This window comes from Cetorhinus maximus, chromosome 20, assembly GCF_964194155.1.
Source record: "Cetorhinus maximus chromosome 20, sCetMax3.hap1.1, whole genome shotgun sequence".
Lineage (NCBI taxonomy): Eukaryota > Metazoa > Chordata > Chondrichthyes > Lamniformes > Cetorhinidae > Cetorhinus > Cetorhinus maximus.
Window position 1 is genome coordinate 14,616,766 of NC_135898.1, and position 16,380 is coordinate 14,633,145.

General features: G+C 42.3%; 1 protein-coding gene across 50 annotated transcripts in view; it reads left to right on the forward strand.

Moving 5' to 3' along the window:
• The window catches only part of LOC144694882 (calcium/calmodulin-dependent protein kinase type II subunit beta-like), a 248,380-nt gene that overhangs the window by 158,738 nt on the left and 73,262 nt on the right, over window positions 1-16,380 (forward strand). For 20 of the 50 annotated variants that reach the window (XM_078565550.1, XM_078565560.1, XM_078565569.1 and 17 more), the window contains exons 9-13: window positions 516-610; window positions 2,929-3,051; window positions 3,570-3,653; window positions 5,753-5,795; window positions 10,236-10,307. In XM_078565550.1, coding sequence (XP_078421676.1) covers window positions 516-610; window positions 2,929-3,051; window positions 3,570-3,653; window positions 5,753-5,795; window positions 10,236-10,307 — 417 coding nt within the window. Of the gene's footprint in view, window positions 1-515; window positions 611-2,928; window positions 3,052-3,569; window positions 3,654-5,752; window positions 5,796-10,235; window positions 10,335-16,380 lie in introns of all 50 variants that reach the window. The other 30 variants (XM_078565546.1, XM_078565562.1, XM_078565579.1 and 27 more) reach the window with 2 other exon arrangements.

The following is a 16,380-nucleotide window of genomic DNA, read 5'->3' on the forward strand; positions in this document are numbered from 1 at the left end:
TGCACATCACAGTCCTCAACTATAGAAGCTTGACCATTTATCATCTCTACCCCCAGAACTTTAACTCTGGGGAGCACTAAGTAATAAACTGCTCCTCCCAATTTTCTGCCTGTGAATCATTTCACTTAAGTACTGAGGTCTAGTAAAGTTTCTCCAAAACAGAAAGCTACAGTGGTGTTAACACAGATTTAGAGAATACAGAACACAACCAGTTGTACTTCTATATAAAATTTGACCTCGGTTCCACCCAAATGTGCATTAGATCCCAAGGCTCACGCTCCATCCAGTAAACCAGCAGCTTGATGGGATATTTGTGTGTAATTGTGACAGAAAGAAAGGAAAAGATCGAGATGGGCTATTATAGTATTTAGGTTTCAGAAATTATAAATGTACATCTGTTAAAATTGTGAATGTCTGTGGATTAAATATTCACCTTTGGTTTAAACCTTGTATGAAAAATTCAGAGCTGCTTATCAATTGAAATGCATTTGCCTGTTTGTCCTCTTTTTTTGTAGGAGTTATTCTGTACATCTTGCTTGTTGGCTACCCACCTTTCTGGGATGAAGACCAGCACAAGCTCTATCAGCAGATCAAGGCTGGCGCTTACGATGTACGTATATGAAAGTAACTTGATTTGACCAGCTTAATACCAAAGTGGAACACCTTAATAATTCCTTTCCATCAATGTTGCCCGTTGACTTTTACGCAAGATCCTGACATTGCACTGCCCCTCCCAAGAGTATAAGACAGTGGGGTGCCACCCCTTCCCCAAACATGGACCGAGATAGCAGTTTGCAAAATTGAACTGGTTTTTTGTGCTGGATAGATCCAGCTGGCCCATGTGTGACTCCAGCCCAACCGGATGGACGATAAATACTGCCTTTCCAGAGATAAGTCCTCCTTATTAAAAGTTCACGTTTCCCACTCTCATAATTCCACAGATAACACAGATAGACATGGAGGACCTTGGGCTTGGGTTTCCCCTGAGCATGCAGAAGCAAACCACTTGCACTGAGTTGGTTCAACCTGCACGTCTTGCTACCACAGAGATCTGATGAATTTCCCATTACTTTACCAGCTCGGTTCACCAAATACACGTGCTTAAACATTTTCTGGAGCTGAAGTGCGAAGAATGCTGGTCCCCAATGGTGGCTCTACTTTTCCAGCTCCCATCAATGTTTTGTGTTGACCGCTCAATCATTGAAAATGCTGTGGACTATCTTGCCTGATAAAGTCTGTCACAGAAGGCCAGTTTGTTCACATTGCCAGGCAGGCTGCTAGTGGAGCAAACTAAACCCAAAAGGACATCCTGCTGATCTGTCCTCTCTGACTAGTTGGTCATTTGATAATCGACTAAGTGTGGGTCTGGGTCCGAGCCTTGATTCAGTAGGAACTTACTAGTTGAAAAAAATAAGTTGATGGTGGATCAAGTGTAAGTTGACGAGCAGTATCTCTTTACTTATTAGTTACTGGCAGCAACAGCTTTGGTTCCACTTTATCGGAGAATAGAGAAGTCTAAAGCTGCAAACCAGTTTTTACAAATTATTACACAGAAATAAATTGCAGCCCTCTTACATGTCACTGAGCAATGATCTGACAGTTGTCAGTAACCGCACTGGTTGCAAGGGATAGATTGTACCACAAGTAATTCATGTCTTTCAAATAGTGAATATACAGATAATAACAAAAGTAAAGCACATTTTATCTTATTTTGTGCGTTTTTTTGGTCATCCAGCTTTTGGTCATCCACAAACATTCACTCCCTCCACCGACGCACAGTAGCAGCAGTGTGTACTATCTACAAGATGCACTGCAGGAATTCACCAAGGCTCCTTCGACAGCACCTTCCACTACCATCTAGATGGACAAGGGCAGCAGATAGATGAAAAAACCACCACCTGGAAGTTCCCCTCCAAGTCATTCACCATCTTGACTTGGAAATATATCACCGTTCCTTCACTGTCGCTGGGTCAAAATCCTGGAACACCTTCCCTAACAGCACTGTGGGTGTACCTACACCACATGGACTGCAGCAGTTCAAGAAGACAGCTCACCACCACCTTCTCAAAGGGAACTAGGAATGGGTAACAAATGCTGGCCCAGCCAGTGAAGCCCACATCCCGTGAATGAATAGAAAAAACAAGTGGCCATTCAATGTATTGGAGCAGTATAAATCACCACAAACTGAAGGAGATCATGTTTTATACCATTGGGTTTGACGTTGTGATCCCTTTTATGATAGATGAATTTTCTATGGCATTGGTTAATGCAACCACTTGTATCTTCGTAGCACCTTTAACACAATAACAGGCCCAAAGGCACTTCACAGGAGTGTTAAGAGCAAAATTTTACATTAGGAGATATTAGGGAAGATGACCAAATGCTTAGGCCAAGAGGTAAATTTGAAGGATGGTCTTAAAGGAAGAAAGAGATGGGGGAGGTATAGGAGGGAATTTCTGAGCGTAGGGCCATGGAATCCTATGGATTCCGTACACCAATGGTTGAGCAATTAAAATTAGAGATACTCGAGACCCTGACCAAAATGAGTAAAGTGCAAATATCTTTCAAGGTTGTGGGAATGGACGAAATAGCAGAGATAAGAAGAAGTGAGGCCATGGAGGAATTTGAAAACGAGCATTTTGAAATTGGGTGTTGCTTAACTCGGAGCCATTGTAGGTTAACGAGCAGAGAGGTGATGGGTGAATGGGACTTGGTGCAGTCTTTGAAAATATTTTCTTAACCCATTTATTTTAAACTAGAAATGAAACCATACCTAGTACTGACCAAAGGAGGGATGACTCCCACCTCCACTTAATATGTGAAAGAAACAAATGTGAGCAGAAATAAGATCTAATGAACTTGTGTGTAAAATATACGCCATTTCTTGCAAGTTCTCTGTCTTTATCTCTGTTTTTCTCTTCCTCCTAGTTTCCTTCCCCTGAGTGGGACACAGTTACTCCAGAGGCCAAGAATCTCATCAACCAGATGCTGACAATTAACCCTGCCAAACGTATTACTGCCACTGAGGCTCTGAAACACCCCTGGGTCTGTGTAAGTGTTCACCTACTCGCATTGCTTAGGAAATGGAAGAGTGGTTTCAGCTTTCATCATTGCCTGGAAACATTTTGTGCATCCAGTTTATACCGTGGCTAGTCCTACAAATTAGAAGGCAGGAACTTCACACCCGGCAATGTATTTACAAAAGAAAGTTGGTTGGACTTAACCGTTTCACTAATGTTATTGAGGTGACTGGTAGATTTTTGTCTGCCTACATCTTCTGCTATTGCTATATTTGATGTGGGTTGTCCACATAGCAACTCCTCTCTCCAGGACGGTGATCAAGTGTTCCAGATTGAAAGGGCTATGAAGAAGTGAATTACATTCTGATGATGCCCGGTTCTCACTCCAAGAAAGCATGGCATAGCTAGTTAATATAGAAACTGTACTAAGACCACCTGTGTTTTTAATGGGCTGGGGAACGAATGGGGAAATGTATTCACAGTAATTGAAGCAAGGAATGATCTAGAAAAAAAATCCTTTTTGAAATTAAATGTTTTGTTCACTTTCAGCAACGATCCACTGTTGCATCTATGATGCACCGCCAAGAGACTGTGGAGTGTTTGAAGAAATTCAATGCCAGGCGAAAACTCAAGGTAAGAAAGACAATATTACAGTCAGCGCTGCAGAGGCTGTGCCTCGGGCCACTTGGGAAGCTTGTATCCTATTTGTGGAATTCTTGGTGCGTTGAGTGTCGTGGTCACAGATTTCAAAATGTTCAGATTGTTTTCTTCTCCTTTGGATCTGAGCTCGAAAAGGAGACTTGCCCTAGTGCACAGTTTCCAGACAGATTATTGATCCATTCACCCACTCATGAGATTGCCTCAATGAACCCCTGAAGTCAAATAACCCTCAGTCCCTTCTATTATGAAGAACTTGTCCAGTTTCCTTTTTTTGAATTTGGTCATAATTCCCGCCTACCCAACCTCACTATTGGTCTGGTCTGCCTGTTTCTCTATATTTCACTAAAAAAAGATTTCCTGAATTTTCCTTTTCTTGCCTCCTTAATGTGAAACTAAGAGCATTGCTTTTGATGATCTCTGTGTGTTTCAAATCTTCAGTATTAAATATTTCTATCAAATCACTCAGACTTTTTGGGAGCAAAACCCCAGAGAAGCTGAACGCTCTCCAGAGCTTGGACCCCTTAGGTCCAGAATATTGTCTTTCAGAAGCTTCTCAATCTGCAACAATTAATTAGTCTTGGACAAAAAAAACCAATACAGAATGCTGGAAATTCTCAGCATCTGTGGAGAGAGAAACAGAGTTAACATATCTGGTCAATCTTTCATCATAATAACCTTGCTGATCACATCTGAAATTGTTGTTTTTTGTTTCCCTTTGGGGAGGATCAATATTGGCCAATATACTTGAAGAACCATGCTCTTCTTCAAATATTACCATGGGATATTTAACATCCACCTCAAGAGGGCTGACAATGCCTCAGTCGAACAGTTTATTGAAGAAGTGGTGCCTCTGAAAATGCAGCACTTGCACAGTACTGCACAGGGAGTGTTGCTTTAGATTATGTGACAAATTATGTGGAGTTAGACTTCAACTCATGACCTTATGACTCTTAAGGTGAGAGTGCTACCAGTGAGCCAAGACTGACATCACATACTACATGACTACAAATCAAAGTAAAAATAATTTTAGTGATTGAGAGTTCAGATTACAAATAGATACGTGAAGCTGAATTACAAAATCTCAGCACAAAAATCAAACTAAGATTGCTATTTGGGGAAAATCCCAGAAGATTGCACATTAATCAATTTTTGAAGGTTACACATTTCTTATAATTAGACAATACTCCAAAAATATTTTTTGCAAAATACAAACTCATTTGTACATGGCAGACTAAAGAAACACAAGAGATTTTCAGAATACCTTCTTGTACCTGTTAAAGTGTATCATGCACCATCAATTATATACTGTGATGTGATGATGTTTTGGAAAGACCATTCAATGGGACAATGTTCAGCCTTGGATGACCCCAGAAGTTCATATATCACAAAACAATGAATTTGCCCACTGTGTTTCATTTCCTAACTGCTAACTTGCTTTATTTAAAAAGGAATTAACTGGAGTAAAAATAATATAAATTGCATATCCTTCGTGGGTGTTAAATGAATAAGTGACTACTGTTAACCAGACTTGATAGCTTCGGTCCATTGCTGCTAATTCCAAATCCAAGTTCAAGAGTCGGCCCTGGCTAAGAGTGGGTAGCACTCTCACCTCTTGAGTCAGAAAGTCATGAATTTTAGCATTACTCCAGAGACTTAGAGCATGCTAATAGCATGCTAATAGGCTAATAGTACCAGGGAACTGCTGCACTGTTGAGGGTGGGGGCCGCCTTTTAGACAAGATCTTAAAATGAGGCCCCAACTTCCCCCTGGGTGGATATTATCCTGTGGCACTATTTGAAGAAGAGTATGGATGTTCTCCTCAGTGTCCCGACAAGATTTATCCATCGAATAACACTACTCAAACTAATGATCTGGTCATTTATCATCTGTTTGTGAGAGTTTGTGTGTGCAAATTGGATGTTGCATTTCCTACACGGAAACAGAGGCCACATTTGAAAATTATTTAATTGGCTTTGGGCCAAATTGAGGTTGTGAAAATTGCTTGAATCAGATTGTGATGTGATATTTTAAATTATTTCCGTTGGCTGACATTTTCCTTCTCTCCCATCCAGGGTGCCATCCTTACTACTATGTTAGCAACACGGAACTTCTCAGGTTGGTTTAATAGAAACCCTTTGTTTTCAAAACAGCCAATTCCTTCATTAATCCCACAGCCATTTGACCAATTCCTTCCATTAAATTTATAACTGTGGTTTTGATGTGAAGCTTCATTGCAAAACCAGGAGCAGAAAGACTTGTGATAGGAGCTTGGGTCATTTGTAGCCGAGATAACCTCAAGCAATTGCTTTTTACACGAGACAAAAATGTTGCCCCAGCATAACCCACAGCATAAAAGCTGGTACAATGCACAGTTAAAATGGAAGCTAAAGCTTGTAGTAGTCAACACTTTAAACAGAGGTTTAAACTGGATGTTGAGCAGGGGAAGGAGAACTGAGGAGTTGGTGACCGAAAGATAGGCCAGAATTTCACACTCCCCCTACCAGTAGGTTTTAGGGTAAGGGGGGTGGCATGAAGTTGAATGAACGGGATTCCCTACGGGTTCCCACCTGCCCCGACCACACAGCGATTTTATGCTGGGGCGGGCAAGCCTTCAGGATGGGCCTGCCCTTTGCCAATTGAGGCCCTTAAGTGGCCAATTATTGGCTATTCCCCACCCAGCCTCAATTTTAGGCTGGCAGGAGGACTGACTTCGTGTGAGAGAAACCTGGAAATCAACAGACTTAGATCTTGGGCACGAGTGGGGTTGCCTCCATCAGAATCCCCTTTCTGAAGGCGGACACCACCCCCCCCCCCCCCCCCCACAACTCCCAACTCCCTTAAGATGCGGTGGCCAGTGGACCCTGACTCTCCCCACCCCCCTCTTCCTCCCACCCGACCCCAGCCCTGATTTCCCCCTTTGGGCCTTCCCTACCCTCCCCGCCTGGGACCCCTTGAACTTAGCTTGGTCTCCGGTGCTGGGACTTAGTCTCGCATGGCCTCATGCACTTGCTATTCAGTCCACTGCAGCTCTTGTCATTGCAGGGCCTGGAGAGCTGCCAGCCAGTCTGATTGGTCAGCAGCTAAGGCAAGACTTGCTCCCAAGAGAGGAACACAGGTCCTTCTTGCAGCCACTTGACGCTCATTCGAGCTTGAAATGGCTGCAGGGCACTCGGAGTTGGCGGAGAATCTTCGGATGGTGGGAAGCGAGACCCTGCCACCTGAAAAATTCAGGCCATTGATTTGGAGGAATTTAGGAGCTGGTCTAAGCCACTTGGCCCATCAGCCTGTCTCAGTGTGATTATGGCTGATTTGTGACCATCCCTTAATACTTGTGGTTAACAGAAATCTTTCAATCTCAGATTTAAAATTAATACAACCCAACATTAACTGCCATTTGCGGAACAAATTACCAAACTACTACCGCCCTTTGCTTGTTAGTAACTTCTTCTGAAAGGCCTGGCTCTAACATATTGATTCTGCCCCCATTTATAGACTTCCCAAATAGTTTCTCTTTGGCTACCCTCTCGGTTCCCCTTAATGTCTGGAAGATTTGGGCCTTTTCTATTCTTGCTAAATTCCAACACGTACAGCCGTAGTTTGTTATCTCTTCTCATAATCTCACCTTTACAGTCCAAGTATCATTCTGTTAAATTTCTGTGAGGGGGGAGAGAGAGATTTAAGGAAAGAATCCCAGAGAATTGGTTGCAGGCAGCTTAAGAGTCTACAGATTCTGTTACAAATGGTTTGTTAAAAGGAGGTGCCCTCATGACCAAAGTCTGAGAAATAGGCAGTTTGACAAGGGATATTAGGCTGGGGTAGGTATGGAGCTAGAGAGAGACATGGGAATAGGTGGATCTAGAACCAAATCATTGCTATTTAACACATATGTTGACACTTGGAGAAAGTGTTATATCCTACCAGTTTCCAGCTGCAATACAGTTTGTACACATTTTTCTCAGTATCTCCGCATTTTCAGCCTCACTTTTCACCTTTTATGAAGTCTATATTTTTGCATGATACCACATCATTTTAGACAGTCTCATATCTCAGCACATCATAAATCATGCACCCAATAATTCTTTTGTTTTCAAATTCCTTACAACAAATTTGTACATTTTGACCGTATGACCTGCGGAGCTGAACATTTTTTTCAACCTTCGCATGAGAGAAAGCTATTGGAGTTTTCCTTGGCTGTTTTCCACTTGTTGATTCCTTGTCGTCTCATTATGTGAGTGTTGATACATCATTGCACCAAGGATTGGTGTGCCAGACTTTATAACTTGAAAGAAAATGTGCAAGTATTTGAAGTCTATCAGAACAAAAGTGTAAGCATTCCACGATATTCCCAAGTGCAATTGTTCACCACCTTCCTTTTACGATTTACAGAAATATGTTTCAACTAAGCATGAGGTTGTCAGACATTAGACCTATTCAGTATAAGGTAGCATTCATTTCATCTTGTTCCTGCAGCTTGAGTTAGGCTTGCCTCCTTCCCTATATTTATACACAGGCTGTTCACTGTCAAAGCAACGTATGTCACATGTTTAGACAGACCTTTGTAAGTCCAACTCCTTTTCCTCCCTTATGATAAGACTTAATAAGGGACACCATGTTTACTCCAAAGCATCCTGTGTTCTCCCTGTAAATATCTAATTATGAAAATACTACTGGCAAGGCAAGGCTAGCATTTATTACCCATCCCTAACTGTCCTGATTAATCATATCTAGTCAATATCTGTTCAAGCCAGTGGTCCCTTTGATAAAAAAATCACCTGGAGAGGAATTCATGATCCATCTTTGTCAGTTCCTGCTGGTTTATCCTTCACTTTCGGTTACTCTATTTCATTATTGCCTCTCCACTCTGCAGTGTGTTCAGCACAGTTGCGCAGCCGAGGTGCGTAGCTAAGACTCCCTCTCTCATCCCTTCCAATTCAGGGTGGAGAGGGAACTCTACAGCCAAACCGCTCTCCTGTGTTCTGAAACATCCCATTGTTGCTCGTGAAGCTTGTAACAGCAGCAACCCTGGATCACATCAGACTGTGTGCATTCCTACTCAGCAATCAGAGTTAAAAGATACAGAAACATTTTTTTATATTAATTCACAGCATGTGGGTTTCACTGGCAAGGCCAGCGTTTGTTGCACATCGCGACATGGCCTTGAGAGGATGGTTTTCTGTCTGTTGGAACCGCTGCAGTGGTGAAGGTATTCCTACTGTGCCCATAGCAGTCTTGGTATAATTGAGTGGCTTGCTAGGCTATTTGAAAGGATAGTTAAGAATCAGTCACGTTGATGTGGATCTGGAGTCCAGACCAGATGCAGATGGCAATTTTTTTTGATGAAGATCATTACTGAACCAGATGAATTTTTATGACAGTTAGGTAGTTACATGGTCACCATTACTGAAACTAGCTTTTTATTCCAGATTTATTTAATGACCTGAAGTAACAATAGGATTTGAACGCGTCTCCAGATCATTAGTCTGGGCCTGTAGATTATATGTCTAGTAACGTAATCAACTGTGCTACCATTCCCTGAAGCCCAGGTTCACACTCTCCACCAGCCAGAAAAGCAGGGAAGAAAAGTCTTTCCAATGTGAATGATAGCACTTGCTGGACAAGCTATTTGGAATCTCCTTTTAGTTAATGGAGCGAAGGTTTTCCTGCTACTGATGTACTGGTGGGTTTCAATGGATTGATGACTGTCTTTGTGCAACTTGTGAGTGAGAATGGGATGTACTCCTGGTTGAAAGGGCTTATGTGGATAGTGTTGGACAAGGGAAGAAGGGAAGTGAACAAACTTCAGTGATGTACTAGAAAAGCAGGAAATACAACAGCTTTCAGGCAGGATAGGATTGCAGACATTGGCTTGTAAAGTTGGTAAAATTTGATCCACTTGTGGAGTTAATGAGGTGTTCGCTGAAACTGGAGGATGTCTCCACATTGACTGTTTCTCTTCAATTCATAAGGCTCTGCATCATATTTACCCTGATTGACTGAACTTTTAGAAGGAAAATACAATTCCTGATTATCTGTTCCAACTTATTCCATAATAATCTGTCCATAATGCTGTGGTTCCCAGTTTAGCTGTGGATTTGTATCAATGATCAACAGAGCTTGAGAGTTACACTGACAGCACGTCTCAAAATTGAACCCCAGAAAATGAGAATAAAGCCCCTGTCTAATACTGTGACATTGCAAAAGAGGCAGATACTGGGGATCTCTCATGGCTGCCTGGCTTGTTGGATTTGGATGGTTGATACAAAATCAGTCAAACTCTGTGGCCATGGTATGAGAAATCCTTTGAACCACTGTAATTAATTTGGAGCCTGAACCAGTTATACATGTGTATCGTTCCAGATGCAGTGGTCAAAGATATTGCCAAATTGGGATTTTTATGCAAGAGTTGAACTGACTGCAGACATGTATTAGAATTCTAGACGCGTTCATAGAGATATGTGGCACAGTATGCTGCCTCAAATGAATTTAATGTGTGGTTAAGCAGTGCTGAGTGTGTTTTGCTGATGTTGCTTGCTTTCTTTTTATTCCCGCCAACAGTGGGCAGACAGACCACTGCGCCAGCTACAATGACAGCTGCCGCCAGCGCGACTGTTGGTCTCGTTGAACAAGGTAGACGTGTGCGGGCGGACACTGCAGGTGGAGGGCATGCTCAGAACTAATGCTCTGCTTTCATACCTTGTGAACGTACCCTACCTCGTGTATTTGTTGTCTGGATATTTCAATCCCATTTTAACTGACTGGGCAGCAAGGAGAAGCTTTGGGTGATTTTTTTCTTTCTTAACATGAGGACCACCAGAAATCAGATCAGGAACTTCCATTAAAGGCATTTCAACTAACCAGGCACCAATTTGAATTAAGATAATTTGTGAATGAGACAATCCTTGGGATCAGCTTTTGAGCTGCTTGGCGAAAGCATATTTTAGCCTAAGCATGAATGTATGGCCAGTGCAGTTCTTGTGAGCGGCTCAAGTTGATCCCAGTGAACTACTACTCCGTCCAAGGCACTACCAGAAAGTTAGAGCTCGGAAGACCAGCAAGTTTTTTGTTGGTTCAACAGATCATCTGTGCCAATTCATTGAGTTCACGTCTTGACAGACAAGTCTAAAAATGAGCCATTGAAATGGTTGCCTATAGTGCGGTACAGGCTAGATTGTAATGTCCATTTGCTGCAGTCAGTTTGGTTTACCTGTTTTTGAATCTCATCAGCCCTTTAAGCGTCTGTCTTGTTTGGTGCAGTCTATTTCGTATCCCCCTGTCTTACACAATTGTGCAATGTTTTATGTACACTGTTGTTGGCACTATTTCTGTTGCCTGAGACAAGTCAAGTGTGGGTTTTAAACATTGCAAAATGAGTTTGGTTTCCTCAATTTATTTGTGCATTTGCAGCCCAATAATCTCAAAGGTTTAACAAGAGTGTTAGGCGTTGGCATGTCTTTATGTGTGGCCCCTGGGGAGCTAACCTCCCACTTAATTTCTCAAAGAGCAATGCTATGTTCTTCGGGTGAGAGAAAGACTTGCTATAGAATATCCGGATGTAACTGGTGTTAAACTTCATGAGTTTGGAATGCTGCCTGTCCAACTCGTGCCTGGATACATAATGAGCATGTAGTGGATATCCAGTGAAAAGAACACTCTGAAACTCTTTCATTCCCCCTTGATTCAATGAATGAATGCACTATGTAATGTGCCATTATCATATAAACCAGAAAGCTCGTATCCTTCCACACATCCTTCCCTTGCTTGAAACCCTTACCTGCACCAAATAATCTAATCTGAGCTGGAACAGTAATGAATGTGTTGACGCGGATTTGTTAATCCTGAGATGACAGAGGTGAATGGCCAGCCTGGGTCCCTGAACTTGATTGACCCAGTGATCCTAACTGGCTCTTTCAGTGTAGACATTGAGTGCATGTAGTGTTGGGCTTGGGCATTACGCCCCTCGAGGTGAAATGGCCTGCTGACACTCCGTCTCAGGTTTAGGTGGTACTTGTGGATATGAAAGTCTGTCCTGAGGGAGAGAAGGCAGACAATTTTTGGTGAGGTGGCATTGACAGTATTTGCACACCTTGGGGGCAATAATGTAGTGTCAATATAGCGTGAGGATAATTTTCTATTGGGAACTGTAGTCAAATCCTGAACTGAAATAACCAACTTTTACAGAATATCAAGAGTTACCAAATCTGACATCTCTCAAATTTGGCTAGCCATGAGATTCGTGCAGTTGAACGCTCCAGAGCTTGAAACTCAGAATATACTTGAATATTAATTCAGTGTAAGAGCAAAGAACTTTGTAAACCTGGTTTAAGCAGTACACTCTTGGGCAATATCAACAGTGGGCAGCAAAAGCAGCTTGATATCAGAATTCCCAATTGTTGCCAGATCTTTGGAGAAAAATATGAAAATTAAACAGACCTCGTTATCCTAAGCAAGTTAAAATAACAATTGCAAGTGGCTTGTCTGGGTTTCAGCTCTTGGTTTTAAAGCCACTGAAGCAGCTGTACTGGTGAAACAACTACCCAAAACTATCTTGACCTCCTCGCAGAGTAAGATGGTGAAGTGGGAGAGGGAGAGTAACTTTGGGGAAAGGGAGGAGTAAGTGTATATGGCATAAGTAGAGACAAGTTTGCACCTCACTGACTTTGTGATCTTGTTGCTTCGACATGTCAGTGGCTGTACTTGCACTTTTGAAAAGTGAATGCTGCATGCAGAAAGAAAAAGCCGTGTGCATGCGAAAACGGGGCTTGCTTGCTCTGTTTCGTTGTGTGTTACGAGGTTATTTCTCCCTATCGCAGCGTTCTTGTGGAATTGGGATGGTTGCATGTGTGATGTTAAGATAATACAAAAGGCCTCTTTACAGGGTCACATGCTGGAGGGCAATTAAGCATGAGACCTCTGTGAAATGGTTGAACTAGAGTGGCTGAAATGGAGATAGCACGCTGCTTGAAATTAAGATTAGTGCTTTGGTTGAGGGTGCTATCTTGCACAAGTTTCCACGAAAACAATCTAAGTTCACTTAGAATTCACTCTTCACCATTTCCAGTCAGGGCATTAAGTGACCTCTTTCCTCATTGTGTTGGCAGGCCACAAGAGCACTCAGTATTGACTGTCAATGAGTTTTCTAACTTTTCCATGTTGGAGAAACTATTGGTCTTCCATTAACATATCCCCTCAGCCAAACTCCTCCCTGAGGTCAGTATCTTACAGCCCCCTCAACAATCCAATTGGGATACCCTCCTCCATCCATCGGGAATGCAACAGGGATACTCTTCCCCATCCCTCAACAATCTAAATGGGATTTCCTCCTCCATCTCTCAATCCAAATCTCTTCTCCCTGCCCTGACCTCCAACAAACCAAATGATACTGGTATCTCTGACCTACAATCATCCAACAAAGATCAAGATCTCCAGCCCCCCCATCATAACCACCTCCCAAAACAATCCATGGGGCAATTGTAAAAAGAGCTGATGTAATGTTTCAACTGCATTGAAAGTCATGCTGCAGGCAGATGGTCGTAACCATGAAACATGGATACCTAAGACCCTTTGGACGCTGAGGAACTGTTGAAAACTGCTGCACATAGGAGGAAATCACAGCCACCAGCCTGTAGACACGCAGTGGGACAGCACATTTGGTCCTCTTGCAATTAACAGGATGATGGCACTCCCTGCCCTCTGCTCCCCTTGTCAGCACACTGTTTCAATGTTGGAGTTAGAGACTATTTTACTTGTTAATTCTTCCCTATTTAAAGCTTCCCTTAACAAAAATGTCATGACACTAGTAAATTGATTTAACCTGACATCACTCTTCTAACTACAAAGATGACTTCTGACCCCTGTTTGAAGGGACATGAGAATGCTTTTCTTTGTCCTTACACAAATTCTAGACTTTGGAGCATGGTTATGATGCAACTTGTTTGATTTGGTCTTGGACACTGCTTTTCAGAGATATATTCAGAGACATCTCCAGTGAGGAGATGCCTGCTCAGAGGAATCGTTCTCTCCGAGAGCTGCCAAGGGTTGTAAGTTTTACTTAATCTGAGCATGACCAGGGAGCAATCGTAAATAGGATTGATTTAATGTTTCAACTGCGTTGAAAGTCACATACAGGCAGATAGGCATAACTATAGGAACGTGGAGACCCGAGACCCATTGAACCACGAGGAACTGTTGAAAACTGGCCACTATTTGATTTAATTTCTTGTCTTTCTCTTTTGAATCTTCTGTCTCCTTGACTCCACCTCTACTTATTGCAAGGTAAGGATGGCTCTGATCAACGCTTCATTGCCATTCCAACAAGCTCCGTACTTACTCTGCTAACATTGATTTGTTTTTGATCTAACCTTTCTCATTTTTTTTTCTTTTGCTGTTCTCACCTCAGTTTAGACACATTAATGCCTTAACAGACGTGTACATTGGGAGCAATACATTATCTAAGATCCTTTGTTGAATTTAGTTGCAAGTGTTAAGCTTTCTAAAAATATGGACTTTTTCTCCATGGGGAAGGAGACCTACCTGATGCAGACATTGAAACTGTCCTTTAATTTGGGTTTGCAATGGTTTGAAAACGTCATGGGGACACTTGGAAACTTCTAACCGTCCATCATTATGATTGAACTTGTATATGTCAATGCATGGCGTTGTACTGGAGCTCACATTGGGACTGGGACTTAGAGCTTAATTTGTTTTAACACAGTGAGATCAAACCTAGTTTTGTGGCAACTCAAGTAACACCGTAAGCTAGCGCCAGAGTTCACATCTGGTTTTGAAGAAAAGCTGAAGACTGAAATTTTGGAGTTCTGAATTTCCTCAAAGCTTACATCATTAATTAATTTCCCAGTTAGCGAGAACTGTACCAAATTGGGCATTCATGTCGTATCATTTTCTTTAAAGGCTTATGTGCTGTGTTGGGTTTAGCATTGACTGAAATGTCCAATGGATGGTTGACCTTTCACTTAGATTGTGGAGACCACTGGACACATTCTTCCTAGCTGTCTGAATAGCTGCTACCTGCTCAGAATCCTTATATTTTTCAGCAGCACTGGGCTAAGGCTTTTTGGGGAGGGGTGTGATTAGGCCAATTTCCGTGCTTTTGGAACAGTGATCTCTGGGACTAATTTCAGGGACAGTGCTCAAGATTGCAGTTGATGTTAAGATCACACAAGCAAGTAGCAGCTGTGGAACCCAAACCCTGAAAAAAAAAATCCCAGCTGGGATTTCCAAACAGTTTTTTCACCTGTACTTTTTTATGAAGCAGTGAACAATTCCACACACTGCAATTAGCAAAAATGACATGTTCAACCATATTTTTTAAATTCATTTTCTAAATGTGAGCAAAGCCAGTATTTGTTGCCTATCCTTAATTGTCTTTAAGAAGGTGGTGGTGAGTTACCTTCCTGAAGGACTGTAGTCAATGTGGTCAAGATGCTCATACAGTGCCATTGGATTGGGAATGCTAGCATTTTGACCAAACGATGATGAAGGGAAGTCAAATACACGTCCATGTAAGGATGTGTGTGATTTGGAGGGGAACCTGGAGATGACGGTTTCCCATAAACCTGCTGCCCTTTATCCTTCTTGATAGCGGCAGTTTTAGATTTGGGAATATCCAAATTGAGTGCTAGACAATTTCACCCAGGGATAACCACAAGAAAAGAATATATCTGTTCTTCCTGACTCTCCAAAGCCTGTCCACAATCATCAAGGCATAAGTCAGGAGTGTGATGGAATACTCCCTTCTTCCTTGGAGAGTGCTGCTCCAACAACATTCAAGAAGCTTGACACCATCCAGGACAAAGCAGCCCGCTTGATTGGCCCCCCTTCCATGAACATTCACTCCCTCCACCACCGATGCACAGTGGCAGCAGTGTGTACCATCTACAAGATGTACTGCAGAGATACACCAAGGATTCTTAGACAGCACCTTCCAACCCCACGACTGCTACCATCTAGAAGGACAAGGGCAGCAGACACATGGGAACACCACCATCTGGAAGTTCCCCTCCAAGCCACTCACCATCCTGACTTTATCGCCTTTCCTTCACTGTCGCTGAGTCAAAATCCTGGAACTCTCTCCCAAACAGCACTGTGGATGTACCTACACCACAGAGACTGCAGCAGTTCAAGAAGGCAGCTCAGCACCATCTTCTCGAGGGCAACTAGGGATTGGCAATATATGCTGGCCTAGTCAGCGAAGCCCACGTCCCAGGAATGAATTAATAAAAACTATTGGTCAGAAGATTTTGAATGCCCTGTGCATATATACACCCACAGAATGTCCAAAGGGAATATCTTCCTCCCAGGGTTCAAATAGAACCAACTGACTTTGCTAAAAACATGAGCAAAGCAATCCATATTCATTATCTTTCCACTGCAAGGTGATTATTTATAGGGTTTTTACACAAGATTTGTTTAGAAAATGAATGTTGGGTTAGTTGAACTGCAATTTTAATGTCACTGGGTTCTTCACCTCACATCTGCAGCAGTAAAACTCTAGTTTGAAGTTGTTGTTTTAAGAGCTTCTTTGGTGTGATCCCACAAGGGTAGTTCTTTGAACTGTGCACTATGTGCAGCCATTCTTTTGAAGTTCAACAATGAAGCTGACAGCATCTCAGTGAGGTCACTACAAAGCAGACAGGCCCAGTTACCATTGTGTCAGAGCTTTAATTCAAGGCATGTTACTCTA